General features: G+C 36.9%; 1 protein-coding gene across 3 annotated transcripts; it reads left to right on the forward strand.

The window, feature by feature from the left end:
• The first annotated feature begins 10,017 nt into the window (after positions 1 to 10,017).
• Positions 10,018 to 13,390, forward strand: LOC122295675 (disease resistance-like protein DSC1). 3 transcript variants are annotated; one of them, XM_043104755.1, is made up of 4 exons: positions 10,018 to 10,669; positions 11,255 to 12,365; positions 12,517 to 12,795; positions 13,008 to 13,390. In XM_043104755.1, exons 1-4 carry the CDS (start codon positions 10,185 to 10,187, stop codon positions 13,230 to 13,232), a joined length of 2,100 nt encoding a protein of 699 aa, XP_042960689.1. In that variant the 5' UTR covers positions 10,018 to 10,184; the 3' UTR covers positions 13,233 to 13,390. The 3 variants fall into 3 exon arrangements, with proteins under 3 accessions (XP_042960689.1, XP_042960690.1, XP_042960688.1); XM_043104754.1 differs by having other exon boundaries at positions 10,019 to 10,669; positions 12,864 to 13,390; XM_043104756.1 differs by lacking the exon at positions 12,517 to 12,795 and having other exon boundaries at positions 12,864 to 13,390.
• Positions 13,391 to 13,690: the final 300 nt, after the last annotated feature.

The raw sequence follows: 13,690 nt of genomic DNA on the forward strand, positions 1-13,690 counted from the left end.
CTCGACGCGCGCTCGACACGCCGCTCGAGCGAACATGCGTTTTAGGGATTCTGCCGTTTGAACTATATATATGATTTTTTGCCTCTTTTGTCTGTAACAGAGCAGCTACGAAAACACTGTGGATGAACAGTGTTGTGACCCATCTTGTAGTGTGATTCCTCAATAATAAAAATCCTCTGCAGCTCCCGTGGACGTAGGCAATTTGCCGAACCACGTACATCTTGTGTCGTGTGTGATTGCGTGTGTGATCGTTTTCTCATTCGGTGTTATTTTTCAATTCATTGTCATCGTTTTTCACAACAATTGGTATCAAGAGCCAAGGTTCGGGTCTGAGGAGAAACGATGGCTGGAGATGAATTGAAGGTATCGGGGATCGAGAAGTTTGATGGCACGGATTTTGGATACTGGAGGATGCAGATAGAGGACTACCTCTATGGGAAGAAACTCCATCTTCCACTATTGGGGCAGCAACCGGAAAAGATGGATGATGCTAGTTGGAATCTGTTGGATCGACAGGTTCTGGGGGTTATTCGATTGACCCTGTCGAGATCCGTTGCACACAACGTCATCAAGGAGAAGACGACGGCGGATCTCATGGCGGCTTTGTCAGGTATGTATGAAAAGCCGTCAGCGAATAACAAGGTACATCTGATGAAAAAGTTATTCAATTTGAAAATGGCAGATAGTACGTCTGTTGCACAACATCTGAATGATTTTAATACTATCACAAATCAATTGTCGTCTGTTGAAATTGAACTTGATGATGAGATACGTGCACTGATACTATTGGCTTCATTGCCAAATAGTTGGGAAGCCATGAGAATGGCTGTTAGTAATTCTGCTGGTAAAAATAAACTGAAGTATGATGATATTCGTGATTTGATTTTGGCTGAGGAGGTGCGCAGGAAAGATTCAGGCGAGACCTCGGGTTTGAGTTCAGCCCTGAATGTTGAATCTCGAGGGAGATCACATGACAGGAATTCAAACAGAGGAAGATCAAAATCAAAGTATAGGGGCAAGAGCAAGTCGAGGCCTGGTCAGCAGGCAACTTGCTGGAATTGTGGCAAAGCTGGCCACATAAAGAAAAACTGCAAAAACCCCAAGAAGACGGAGAATGATAGTGCTAATGTGGTAACTGAAGAAGTACAGGATGCACTATTGCTTGCAGTTCATAGTCCAGTTGATGACTGGATACTGGATTCAGGGGCTTCCTTCCATACATCTTCCCACCGGGAACTAATGAGGAATTATGTTGCAGGTGATTTTGGGAAGGTATATTTGGCTGATGGTGAGGCTTTGAATGTAGTGGGGATGGGAGACATTGACATTGCACTCCCTGGCAAGAACAAATGGACCTTGCAAAAGGTCAGGCACATTCCTGAGTTGAAGAAGAACCTCATTTCTGTTGGGCAGCTTGATGAGTGTGGTCATTCAGTGGTGTTCTCAGATAGCACCTGGAAGGTCACAAAAGGGGCATTGGTACTAGCTCGGGGTAAGAAAACTGGTACACTTTATATGACTACTGGTTTAATTGACACTATTGCTACTACCGTTGCAGAGAGCACAGCAGATTTGTGGCATTGTAGGCTTGGCCATATGAGTCAGAAGGGCATGACGGAACTTCTGTCTAGAGGCAAGCTACCAGAACTGAAGACAGTTGATCTCGGTATGTGTGAGAGTTGTGTTATGGGGAAGCAAAAGAAGGTCAGCTTCTTGAAAAGTGGCAGGACACCAAAGACAGGAAGACTTGATCTTGTGCACACAGATGTGTGGGGTCCTTCTCCAGTTGCATCTCTTGGAGGTTCTCGCTACTATGTTACGTTCATTGATGACCATAGTAGAAAGGTATGGATTTATTTTTTGAAACATAAATCTGAAGTATTTAATGTTTTCAAAATTTGGAAAGCCATGGTTGAGACAGAGACAGGCTTGAAACTGAAGTGTTTGAGGTCTGACAATGGTGGTGAGTATGTTGATGGCGGGTTCAAGGAGTACTGTGCAGCTCAGGGTATCAGAATGGAGAAGACCATTCCTGGGACACCACAGCAAAATGGAGTTGCTGAGCGTATGAACAGGACCATTAATGAGCGTGCTAGAAGCATGAGGTTGCACGCTGGACTACCACCCACTTTCTGGGCAGATGCAGCCAGCACTGCCGTTTATTTGATAAATAGAGGGCCATCAGTTCCACTGGATTGTGGATTGCCTGAGGAGGTTTGGAGCGGGAAAGAGGTTAAGTTTTCTCACCTTAAAACCTTTGGTTGTCTTTCTTATGTGCTTGTTGATTCTGATGCTCGCAGTAAGCTTGAGGCTAAGTCAAAGAAATGTTATTTCATTGGCTATGGAGACGAGGCATTTGGCTATCGTTTCTGGGATGATCAGGGTCGGAAAATCATAAGAAGCAGGAATGTGATTTTCAATGAGAAAATGATGTACAAGGATAAGTCGAGTACAGTTCCTGCAGTAGCTCCTCAGGAGTCCGAGTTTGTAGGATTGGATGACCTACCAGAGGTCACAGTGCAGTGTAGAGATGAGAGTGACGGGGAGAGTGGGTCCAGTACACCCATTCCTATTATTCCGCAGGCAGTTTCAGAACCGTCTACTCCTACAGTTGCAATTCGCAGGTCAGTTAGGACTATACGTCCCCCACAGCGTTTCTCACCTACTTTGAATTACATTCTGTTGACAGATGGTGGAGAACCGCAGAGTTATGAAGAAACCTTGCAAGATGAGAATTCTAGCAAGTGGGAGCTGGCCATGAAAGACGAGATGGATTCCTTGCTAGGGAATCAGACATGGGAGTTGACAGAACTTCCATCAGGGAAGAAGGCATTACACAACAAGTGGGTGTACCGGGTGAAAACTGAGCATGATGGCAGTAAGAGGTACAAGGCTAGACTTGTTGTAAAAGGCTTTCAGCAAAAGCAGGGTATTGACTACTCTGAGATCTTTTCTCCTGTGGTAAAGATCACAACTATCAGGATGGTACTGGCTATGGTTGCCACTGAAGATCTATTTCTTGAGCAGTTAGATGTGAAGACAGCCTTTCTTCATGGAGACCTTGAAGAAGACATCTACATGCACCAGCCTGAGGGGTTTGTGGTACAGGGAAAGGAAGGTTCAGTTTGCAGGCTGAAGAAGAGCTTGTATGGCCTGAAACAAGCTCCTAGACAGTGGTACAAGAAATTTGACAACTTTATGCACAGTGCAGGGTATATTAGATGTCAGGCAGATCACTGTTGCTATGTCAGGCATTTTGGCAATTCTTATATTATTTTGTTGTTGTATGTGGATGACATGCTTATTGCAGGGGCTAGTATTGATGAGATCAATAATCTGAAGAAGCAGATGTCAGAGCACTTTGCAATGAAGGATTTGGGAGCTGCAAAGCAAATCCTTGGCATGAGAATTGTCAGAGACAGAGTCAGAGGTACGTTGAGACTCTCACAGGCTGAGTATGTGAAAAAGGTACTCAGCAGGTTCAACATGGACAAGGCCAAACCAGTTGGCACACCCTTGGGAAGTCACTTCAGACTCAGCAAGAATCAGTCACCAGAGTCAGAGGAGGAACGAGATTACATGAGTAAGGTTCCTTATGCCTCAGCCATTGGTTCACTTATGTATGCTATGGTTTGTACAAGACCGGATATTGCCCATGCAGTGGGAGTTGTGAGTAGATACATGAGTAACCCAGGAAAGCAACATTGGGAAGCAGTGAAGTGGATTTTGAGGTACCTAAAGGGTTCCTCAGAAACCTGTTTATGTTTCTCTGGAGAGAGCTTGGAGGTGCAGGGCTATGTTGATGCTGATTTAGCTGGAGATATTGACAGCAGAAAGAGTACCACGGGCTTTGTTTATACACTTGGTGGTACTGCAGTGTCATGGGGTTCTAATTTACAGAAAACAGTTTCTTTGTCTACAACAGAAGCTGAGTATATTGCAGTGTCAGAGGCTGCAAAGGAGATGGTATGGCTACAAGGCTTCTTGGAAGAATTGGGTAAGAAGAATCAGAAAGGCACTCTCTACAGTGACAGTCAGAGTGCCATATTCCTTGCCAAGAATCCAGCATTCCATTCCAGGACCAAGCACATTCAGATCAGGTACCACTTCATACGGTCATTGTTAGATGACGGACAGTTGTTACTTGAAAAGATATGTGGAAGCAAGAACCCTGCTGATATGTTGACAAAGGGTGTTACGCTTGAGAAACTGAAGTTGTGCGCAACTTCAGTTGGTCTTCTAGAATGAAGACAGGAGCAGTGAGTTGCAGAGGTGGAGGATATCATGTTTGAGGAAGACGGAGATACAGCGAGTGTACCAGTCTCCAAGTGGGAGAATTGTTGAGGAATGTGGAGTCTGGTCCACACCGCTCGAGCGGAGGCATTGGCCGCTCGAGCGAAGTCAGGCAGAGTCGAACGCTCGATGTTGGCTCGACAGTGAGCTCGAGCAGGAGGAGTTCGCTCGAGCGGAGGCATTGGCCGCTCGAGCGAAATCAGGCAGAGTCGAACGCTCGACGTCAGCTCGACAGTGGGCTCGAGCGGGATGCGGAAGGGAAGTTCGCTCGACGCGCGCTCGACACGCCGCTCGAGCGAACATGCGTTTTAGGGATTCCGCCGTTTGAACTATATATATGATTTTTTGCCTCTTTTGTCTGTAACAGAGCAGCTACGAAAACACTGTGGATGAACAGTGTTGTGACCCATCTTGTAGTGTGATTCCTCAATAATAAAAATCCTCTGCAGCTCCCGTGGACGTAGGCAATTTGCCGAACCACGTACATCTTGTGTCGTGTGTGATTGCGTGTGTGATCGTTTTCTCATTCGGTGTTATTTTTCAATTCATTGTCATCGTTTTTCACAACAGTTGGGAACTCAATGGCGAGTAGTACAAAAATATGCTCCAAGAAATATATATGATGTTATCCCTCAGGCAGAAGGGCGAGATGAAGAAGAAGATGATGCCTCTACTCAAGAAGCATACCAAGAGAGTCAGCCCGTCTTTAATTTGTTTGTGGATTTGAGCCAGTATGAGATGATTCCATTGAATAGAGAAGATATTGAGGCTGAAATTGCTGATGCGACACTTGAGCAAAGTGTTGATTCATCTGAAGTATCTACAGAAGATGAGACTGAATTGTCAAATGATACTGATACAGATAGTGATTGACGAATTATATTTTCACATTACGTGATGATGAGCACTATTTTACTTAATGAATATTGTATCAGTTTTTTGAAATTATGCCTCTGAAGAGAAAGGAAGTGCGCAACCCATCTCCACCTGTTCCTAGCTCTCCTTCAGACTCACCATTAGAGATTGACTCTACAGAACAAGGTAAAATTCTAATAGTCATAAAGGTTATTAATTAAGATTATAATAGAAAATTGATTATAATGTTATATATCATGATGACTTCACAGTACAATCTCGTCAAGGTCGAGGCACTACGAGAGGCGTGACGTTGGAAAAATATCTTAAGGTGGGTAAGATCAAAGTTAACATTCTTGATGAACATACCGGAGGAGAAGGACAACCAGCAGCTTGGCTTGCATCGCATGTGGGTGCTCTTACACGAACTTATGCACCTTTGGCAACAAGTTCATGGAAGAAAGTCCCCCAAGATGTTAAGGACCTTATCAAGAAGCGTTGTTTGGTAATGTTTAATAAATGAAATTTAATTGGACTTATAATTTTATTTTACTTTAAAGTTAGAATATTATAAATGATAATATTTTTGTCCAAACTTTTTTCTGTAAGGATGATTTCGAATTAAATTTTGGTCGGAGAGAGGAGCGTAAAACTGTGGAAGAGCTTATGAGTAATGCATTCCGCAAGTATAAGGCGAGGTGTCATGAGCATTATAATAAGTTTGAGAATAGTGAAGAAGCACGCCAACATCCTTTTCAAGATGTGCAACCTTCTGATTGGGAAAAACTTTGTGACATGTTTGAGGATCCATCATATAAGGTATAATTAATTTAATTATTTTAGTCCTATTTTTAATTTCGCTTTCTAATATTTTCAATTCTTATGTAGGAGCGAAGTTCTATAAACAAAACAAATAGATCAAAATTGAAGATTACTCATCATGCAGGCTCAAGATCTTTCCACCGCCTCTCTAAAAAATTGGAATTGCTATTCTTTCATTTGTATATAGTTAACTGAATATATCAATCATAATGACTTTATATCTTAACAAATCTTTATTATAGCAAGATTCAGATGCCAATTATGATCTGACAAAATTATATGCTGCATCACATACTAATCGTAATGGAGAGTGGAGTCATCCTGATGCCCGTGAAAATTATGTAAGTATTATAATTTGTTTTAAATAAATATATTTGAATATTTATGATGATATTAACTCTTTATCTTATGTGTAGGATAAAATGGTTGCCCTGCGTGCTGAATCTGCGTCAGATCAAAATTCCTCAAATACAGATGTTGAGATTTTTACACAAGTTTTGGGTGAACGTTCAGGATATTTGAGGGGTTTGGGTCGCTGTGTAAAACCTTCTCCCTCTTCCTCTTCTTCCGGGTCTGCCTTTATAGCTCAAGAGAATGCGAATCGTAGAATTGAAGAATTGGTTGCAAAACAACAAGAGTTAGAGGCTCAATTGGCGAGACAAGGAGACATGGAGATGCGCCTCAAACAACATGAAGAAGAACAAGCAGAGTTCAGGAGAGATATGCAACTCCAAATGCAACAGCTTATGCAACAGTACAGGCCTCCAACCAACTGATGGTTTTTTACGTCTAGCTTATGACATTATCTAATTATGTATGAACAATGCTAGTTTTATGGTTATTTATTTCTTCGCACTTATTATAAAACTTTTGTGAGTAATTAAACAGTTCCTAATTTATGTTTTTCAAATAATATGGATGTCTATTTAGTTTTTTTATAATTATTGGTTTTAATAAAAATAATATCCGTTCGAACGACCGAGTCACGTTCGAACATTAATGGGCATGCCGTTCAAACGATAATGTACCGTTCAAACAACAATGCGCAAACCGTTCGAACGATACCAGATGCTCAAAAAACCGTTCAAACGCATGACATTACCATATCGTTCGAACGTTGATCATCACCGTTCGATCTCTTATACCGTTCGATCGTCTCATTTAACATTCGAACGTATTTCTACTGATCGTTTGAACGTATCTTGATAACCGTTCAAAAGAAACGTTAACGTTCGAACGGTATATGAGAAGCATTCGAACGCTATTCTGGAACGAATTTTAACCGTGACAAAAAAATCCATCGTTCAAACGGTATCGAACGGTCAATTTCAAAATCGTTCCAAAAGATATATTTTGGGACGAAATTGTGATTTTCGTCCCAATATATCTTCTGGGACAGTGATGTTGGGACGACCTTGGGACAAACTTTTTTCATCCCAAAAAACCTTTCGGAACGAAATCTATATATTTTGGGACGAAAATTTTTGTCCCAAAATATGTTTTTTGTTGTAGTGGAAGGAATCTTCTCTTTGATTGACTCAAATGTTAAATAATATATATATATATATATATTGGTGTGTAATGAAACAAATTTGTAAAAATAAATTTATAAATTAGTGAGATTTGATGGAGTATGCAGTCAAATTTTAAAGATTAACATCAAGTTATGTCATTCAGTATGTTTATTTTCATGAATTCTCTAGGGTCGGTTTGGGTGTTGAAAATTTTCAATACTCTCCACTACTAGTTATTACTTTCTTCTTACTTTTCATTAATTTTTTATTACTATTTATTAATTTTTTTTTATTATTTAATATTTTATTATTATTTTTTACTATTCACAACATACTTCAATTCTTCTCAATATCCAAACCTAACTTTAATAAATCTAACACTTTTATAAATGAAAATGAATACTAATTAATTATTTGTATAATCACTATCATGTATCTCAACCCAACAAACCAAATTCTAATAGGTATGGCCGGTGCTACCCGCTTTATACGGGCGGATGGCCACCCTTCTCGCAATCTGTCTTCATCCAAAATTGCAAAAAAATAACAAGATGATTATTTTCCATTTATAAATAAAATAAACTTGACGGACAAAGAAGCAAACATGATCAACGTAATTTGTTTTGTTAAAACAAAAAGATCGAAACAAAATGTTCAAAATTAGTTTTGGAGATTAGAAGTTAATTAGAAGCAAAGCAAACTTTTTATTTTTCAAGATTTTCAAATCCAACAATCATACATATAACCAAAATTGGTAAAGGATATAAAGAAATTATGAAAACCATTTCCTCCGCCGCCATCACATCTGTTTGCCCCGAAATCCCAAATAAACTACTCACGAAATGCAAAGCAAGGTATCAGAAATATGAGTTTTGCTACATAGAAGCACAGTTGCGTACTAATCTGTGTACCAATACTGATTTATTTATACTTAAAATTTAAATTAACATTATTTTCCATTAAGCTTTTTTTCTTTATTTTTTGGTTTTTGAATTTGGATTAAAAAATCTCAAAATGTAACTTTCTTGCATAATTTAGATAAAATAAATTTAATCAATTAACGTAATAATATAATTTTAATAAAAATAAATTTAATTTTTAACTGCACTCTCCATCAAATCAGACCTTTTGTAATATATCACACTTAAGTACTAAAAAAAGGGGACTCGTTCTTTGTGACAGTGTTTTTGAAACTCAAAGACCAAAAAAAGCCTTTAACTTTTATAAAATTAAATCAAAAAATTAAGTTTAAAAAAAAAACAATATTCACTTCCTTAATATTTTTTTTAAAAAAATACTGTAAATTGGGATATCGTAGCCCGAATACCTACCGAATGAGTCAAATGTTTTTTTTTTCTATTATTCTTTTATATTTTTAAATATTTTTTAAAAAATAGAAAATTCAAAATATTATTAAAAAAAATATTCCTTTAATCAGTAAGTAAAAAAATAAAATTAAAAATTCTTTGGTCCCGAAGCATTTCTTCAAAAAAAAAAAAAATGGTAAGCATGATCTATCTATTCCATCGGTCAAAAAACATTTCCCCGGGAAGCCCCACGGGCCACAGAGCACGCGGTCAGCAAAAGTAGGCAAAAATAGGAAGATGCTACGCTCCTTTTGATAAAGGTTAGGTTGGTTGTCGCAATATTCCATAAATATTTGACACCATTAAATTAAAACAATATGACCATTTTTTTTAATGATTAAGTAATTAATTTTAAATTATATTATGATTTTTTTTAAAAAAATATTTAAAAGTGTTTAAAAAATATATATAAAAAAAAATATCAAAATAAAAACTATAATTAACGGCAGCTTCCCACGATATTACAAAAATTATAATATATATTTATATATACATAATTTATAAAATATAAATATATATATATTTATATTTTTGTAATATATATAAGATACCAGCCCAATAATCCAACGCGGCATTGGCGTACTTATCAAGCTTTCTCAAGTAGTTAGGATGTTGCCAAGAAGTTACCATTTTTAATAGGTGAGACAGTGAACAGCCTGTATTATTCTCACCCCCTTTTAAGGAAGTTGCTGAGAAACTTCAATTTTTCAATGAATGCGTGTGACCAGTCTTTGACTTCATTAGATTTTCTAAAGGAAAGGAAGTTGCCAAGAAATTATATCCAACGAGTGTGCTTGACTAAAAACTAAAGAAATCATATATATATATATAGATATATATATTCTTTTTTCTTTAATAGAATTAAGTTTAAAAATTAAAAAAACATTTTAAGATGTGTTTAATTTTTTAAAATTAAAATAGGCTTAATTTTTTTATAAAAAATTAAAAAATAATTAATTTTATCAATAATTATTTTAAAATGAGTTCAAATGAGTTGACTCTAACAACTAAACACAATATTAAAGTTTGAGAAAGCTGCAAGGAAATTGTGAAGAAGGTACCGATCATCTTTCTTTTACCAACTGATCTTTCCAAAAAAACTCATCTTATCCTTTTTTAATGCAATAATTCAACGCGGCATTGATTCAATCACTTCATTGAGTCATTAATTAGGAAGTTGCCAAGAAGTTACGATTAATTGGTAGATCATATGTTGTGAGAAAGCGGAATGGACTTCTCTTTACTTAGAAGAATCGATGATGACCAACTCTCTACATATATCCAGTAAGTAGATTCAGGCATTACATACACACTATACTGACTAATTTCTTCCATGGCCTCTTCTTCATCCTCTTCTTCAGTCACCTCTCCATGGCTCTACGATGTGTTCTTCAGTTTTAGAGGAGAAGATACTCGTAATAATTTTATTTCCCATCTGTGCCATGTTTTAGCTACAAAGGGAATCCACGTCTACATAGACGTTGAACTTAGAAGAGGTACTAAGATCTCATCCGCACTTCTCCAAGCTAGAGAAAGTTCAAGGATTTCCATCATTGTACTCTCAAAAAATTATGCATCGTCAACATGGTGTTTGAACGAATTAGTGAAGATTCTGGAGTGTAAAGAATCTAAGCAACAAATAGTTCTACCTGTATTTTACCATGTAGATCCATCGGATGTACGCCATCAAAGAGGAAGTTTTGGCAAAGCATTTACTGGACTTGCTGAGAGATTGAATGGAGCCATGGAGTTGCAGACGTGGAGGGCAGCCCTACGAGACGTTGCCAATTTGGCCGGATACCATTTGACTGATGACCGGTATTTCTAAGTTTCTAACTGCTTACTTTGTGCCTTCCATACATGATTTTTTCCCCATTCTATGTATAAATAAATATATATATATATATATAATATTTATATATATGGATTTTAATACGGAACTAAAACGGTAATGTCTTTTAAGTTTATCGGAAAAACTGAATAAATTAAACTACGTAATCACAACTTGAACAAAACTAAATAAAAATCTAAATTTTTGTTTGGCCTTTTGATGGTCGCCAACTAAAGTACAAGCATGCTGAGATATATAGTACTATCACGCACCTAAATTTATTTCTTATTTTTTCAAAAAAAAAAAAATCTTATTTATCATTTTTCTATTGTTTTATTATATTTAATTTTCAAGAAAATCAAATTTAAGTTTATTAGAAGCCTGTCTGTCTTTTTGATGAATTTAATACGGTTCTATTCGGAGGAGGCCCGGGAAATAAATTTAATAATGAAAGGTTCTAGCAAAACGTTGATCGAGAATTAACTTGCGATCAACTGTTCAAATTATTTACATTATGTTTTTCGTGCGTAGAGCTATATTCATTAATAATTTTTCTTTACATATATATATAGGAACGAATCTAAGTTCATTGAAGGAATCGCTCAAGACATCTCAAGAGTTATAGTAAGTCATTCACATTTATATGTTGCAAGTTATCCGGTTGGCTTCGACTCCCGGTTACGGGATATCATGAATTTGCATTTAAGTGTTGGGACAAATGACGTACGAATGGTAGGGATCTTGGGACTTGGTGGAATTGGTAAGACAACTCTAGCCAAAGCAACTTATAACTCGATTGCTTTTCGATTTGAAGCTAGCTGTTTTCTTGCAAATGTCAGTGACACTTCGAATCAAGCACATGGTTTGGTCCAATTGCAGGAGACCCTTCTTTATATGATCTCTGGAGATTGTAGAAGGTTGAATATTGATAGTATTGATACGGGAATCAATATGATAAAGCGCATGCTTGGTTCTAAAAGAGTTCTTTTAATTCTTGATGATGTTGACCACTTGACCCAATTAGAAACATTAGCAGGAGCTTGTGATTGGTTTGGTAAGGGAAGTAGAATAATCATCACAACAAGAGATCAACACTTGTTCACTACTCATGGAGTTGATTCAACATACATGATGACAGGATTGAATCACCGTGATGCTTTTCAATTATTTTGTTGGCATGCTTTCAAAAAACAAAAACCAGTTGAGGGTTATGAAAAATTTGTAGAACAGATCGTAAATTATGCTGGGTGCCTTCCACTAGCTTTAGTGGTGCTGGGTTCGAATTTTTTGGGTAGAAGTGAAAGTCAGTGGAAAAGTTTGATGGATAGGTACAAGAAAATCCCTGCCAAAGATATTCAAGAAATACTTCAAACAAGTTATGATAAGTTAAGTGAAAATGAAAAGAATGTTTTTCTTGACATTGCATGTTTTTTCAATGGACAATTACGGCTTGATGATGTCACTGTAAAGATACTAGATAGTTTTGGTTTTTGTCCAAACATTTCGATCCAAAGGCTTAGGGATAACTGTCTTATTTCGGAGTTTGATGGAAGACTGCAAATGCATAACTTGTTACGAGATATGGGTAGAGAAGTTGTTCGACAAGAATCGCCCAAAAATCCAGAAGCACGTAGCAGATTATTCTTTCATGAAGACATTCGCGAAGTACTGGAGTATGATATAGTAAGTCAGATCAAAATATCTTTCAATTAAACATTGTTTCTTTAGCACATGTGACATATACGTGTGTGTATATATAAATATATGAATAAATAAATAAAATTATTTTTTGATTTTGTTGGCTTACTTAAACATGCATTGTCTTCCTATATAGGCAACAGATAGAGTTGAAGCAATTGTTATAGATTTACCTAAAGGTGATGATATCATTTGCTTGAGTCCCAATGCCTTCAAGAATATGAAAAGACTCAGATTATTTAGATGCCACAATGCACACTTTTCTGAAGAACTTAATTGTCTACCTAATGGATTAAGAGTGCTTGATTGGCCTAATTGTCCTTTGCAATCTATGCCATCTAAATTTCATGGAGATGAACTCGTTATACTACGAATGCCTGGTAGTCACATCAAGAAGATACGGTTCGAATTTAAGGTACAATTATTATTATTTTCCATATTTCTTTCTTTTAACTTAATTTGATGTTATTTTCTTTTTAACAGAATCTCATGGTTATGAATTTCCGTGGTTGTGAATTCTTAACAAAAATCTCGGATATTTCAAAGTGCCCAAATTTGCAACAAATGGATTTTAAAGACTGCAAAAATCTAGTCAAAGTTCATAAGTCTGTTGCATTACTTGATAAGCTTGTTAGGTTGAATCTTCGTGGATGTACCAACCTAAAGAGCTTTCCAAGGGGACTGCTGTTGAGATCTCTGCAATTCCTTGATGTCCATTTGGATGCACCCGTTGAAGATATTGGAAATTTAGCAAATCCAATGGGTCATGGAAGTCAACTTTCTAAGAGGCGCTGTGTTGATTATGACGACGACCAAGATGATCACAACATTGAATCCAACTTGTTGACTTGATGACCTCACATTTGTTTCAAACTCAAACGTCTCAATATTAGGTGCGCGAGGTCGAGGGCGCCACGTTACTTATGATGAAAATGATGTAGCGGCTTTTTGTGGGAAGGGTATCTATATATTAAATGAGTTGAATCTCTATTTCATTTCATTAATTTTCATGCCACGGCCTATTAGATTTTTTTTTTCATTAGGAGAATGTTAGATCTATAAATTGATTCTATAAAAATATACACGACTTGAGATGAGATGAGATGCTAGATCGTACAATTAACAATATTTCTTTTACTGAACAATATCTCAAACTCAATTAAAGAGAACGTCATACCAACCAACTCATAAAGACAGAACATTTATATATGTATATACGATCTAAATTTTAGAACAAAATATTGTCAAAATATCGAAACATCTAGAAAACTACCGAAATATGCTTCCCATGATTTTTTTTTTCTTATCCA

This window comes from Carya illinoinensis, chromosome 15, assembly GCF_018687715.1.
Source record: "Carya illinoinensis cultivar Pawnee chromosome 15, C.illinoinensisPawnee_v1, whole genome shotgun sequence".
Lineage (NCBI taxonomy): Eukaryota > Viridiplantae > Streptophyta > Magnoliopsida > Fagales > Juglandaceae > Carya > Carya illinoinensis.

What these genes read in the sequence shown, in the direction of transcription:
- LOC122295675 (XM_043104754.1), top strand. Translation starts at nt 10,185, where the DNA reads ATGGCCTCTTCTTCATCCTCTTCTTCAGTCACCTCTCCATGGCTCTAC. An exon ending in AAGTACTGGAGTATGATATA is followed by an intron (nt 12,366 to 12,516) that starts GTAAGTCAGATC and finishes CTTCCTATATAG; the next exon opens with GCAACAGATAGAGTTGAAGC. An exon ending in AGATACGGTTCGAATTTAAG is followed by an intron (nt 12,796 to 12,863) that starts GTACAATTATTA and finishes TCTTTTTAACAG; the next exon opens with AATCTCATGGTTATGAATTT.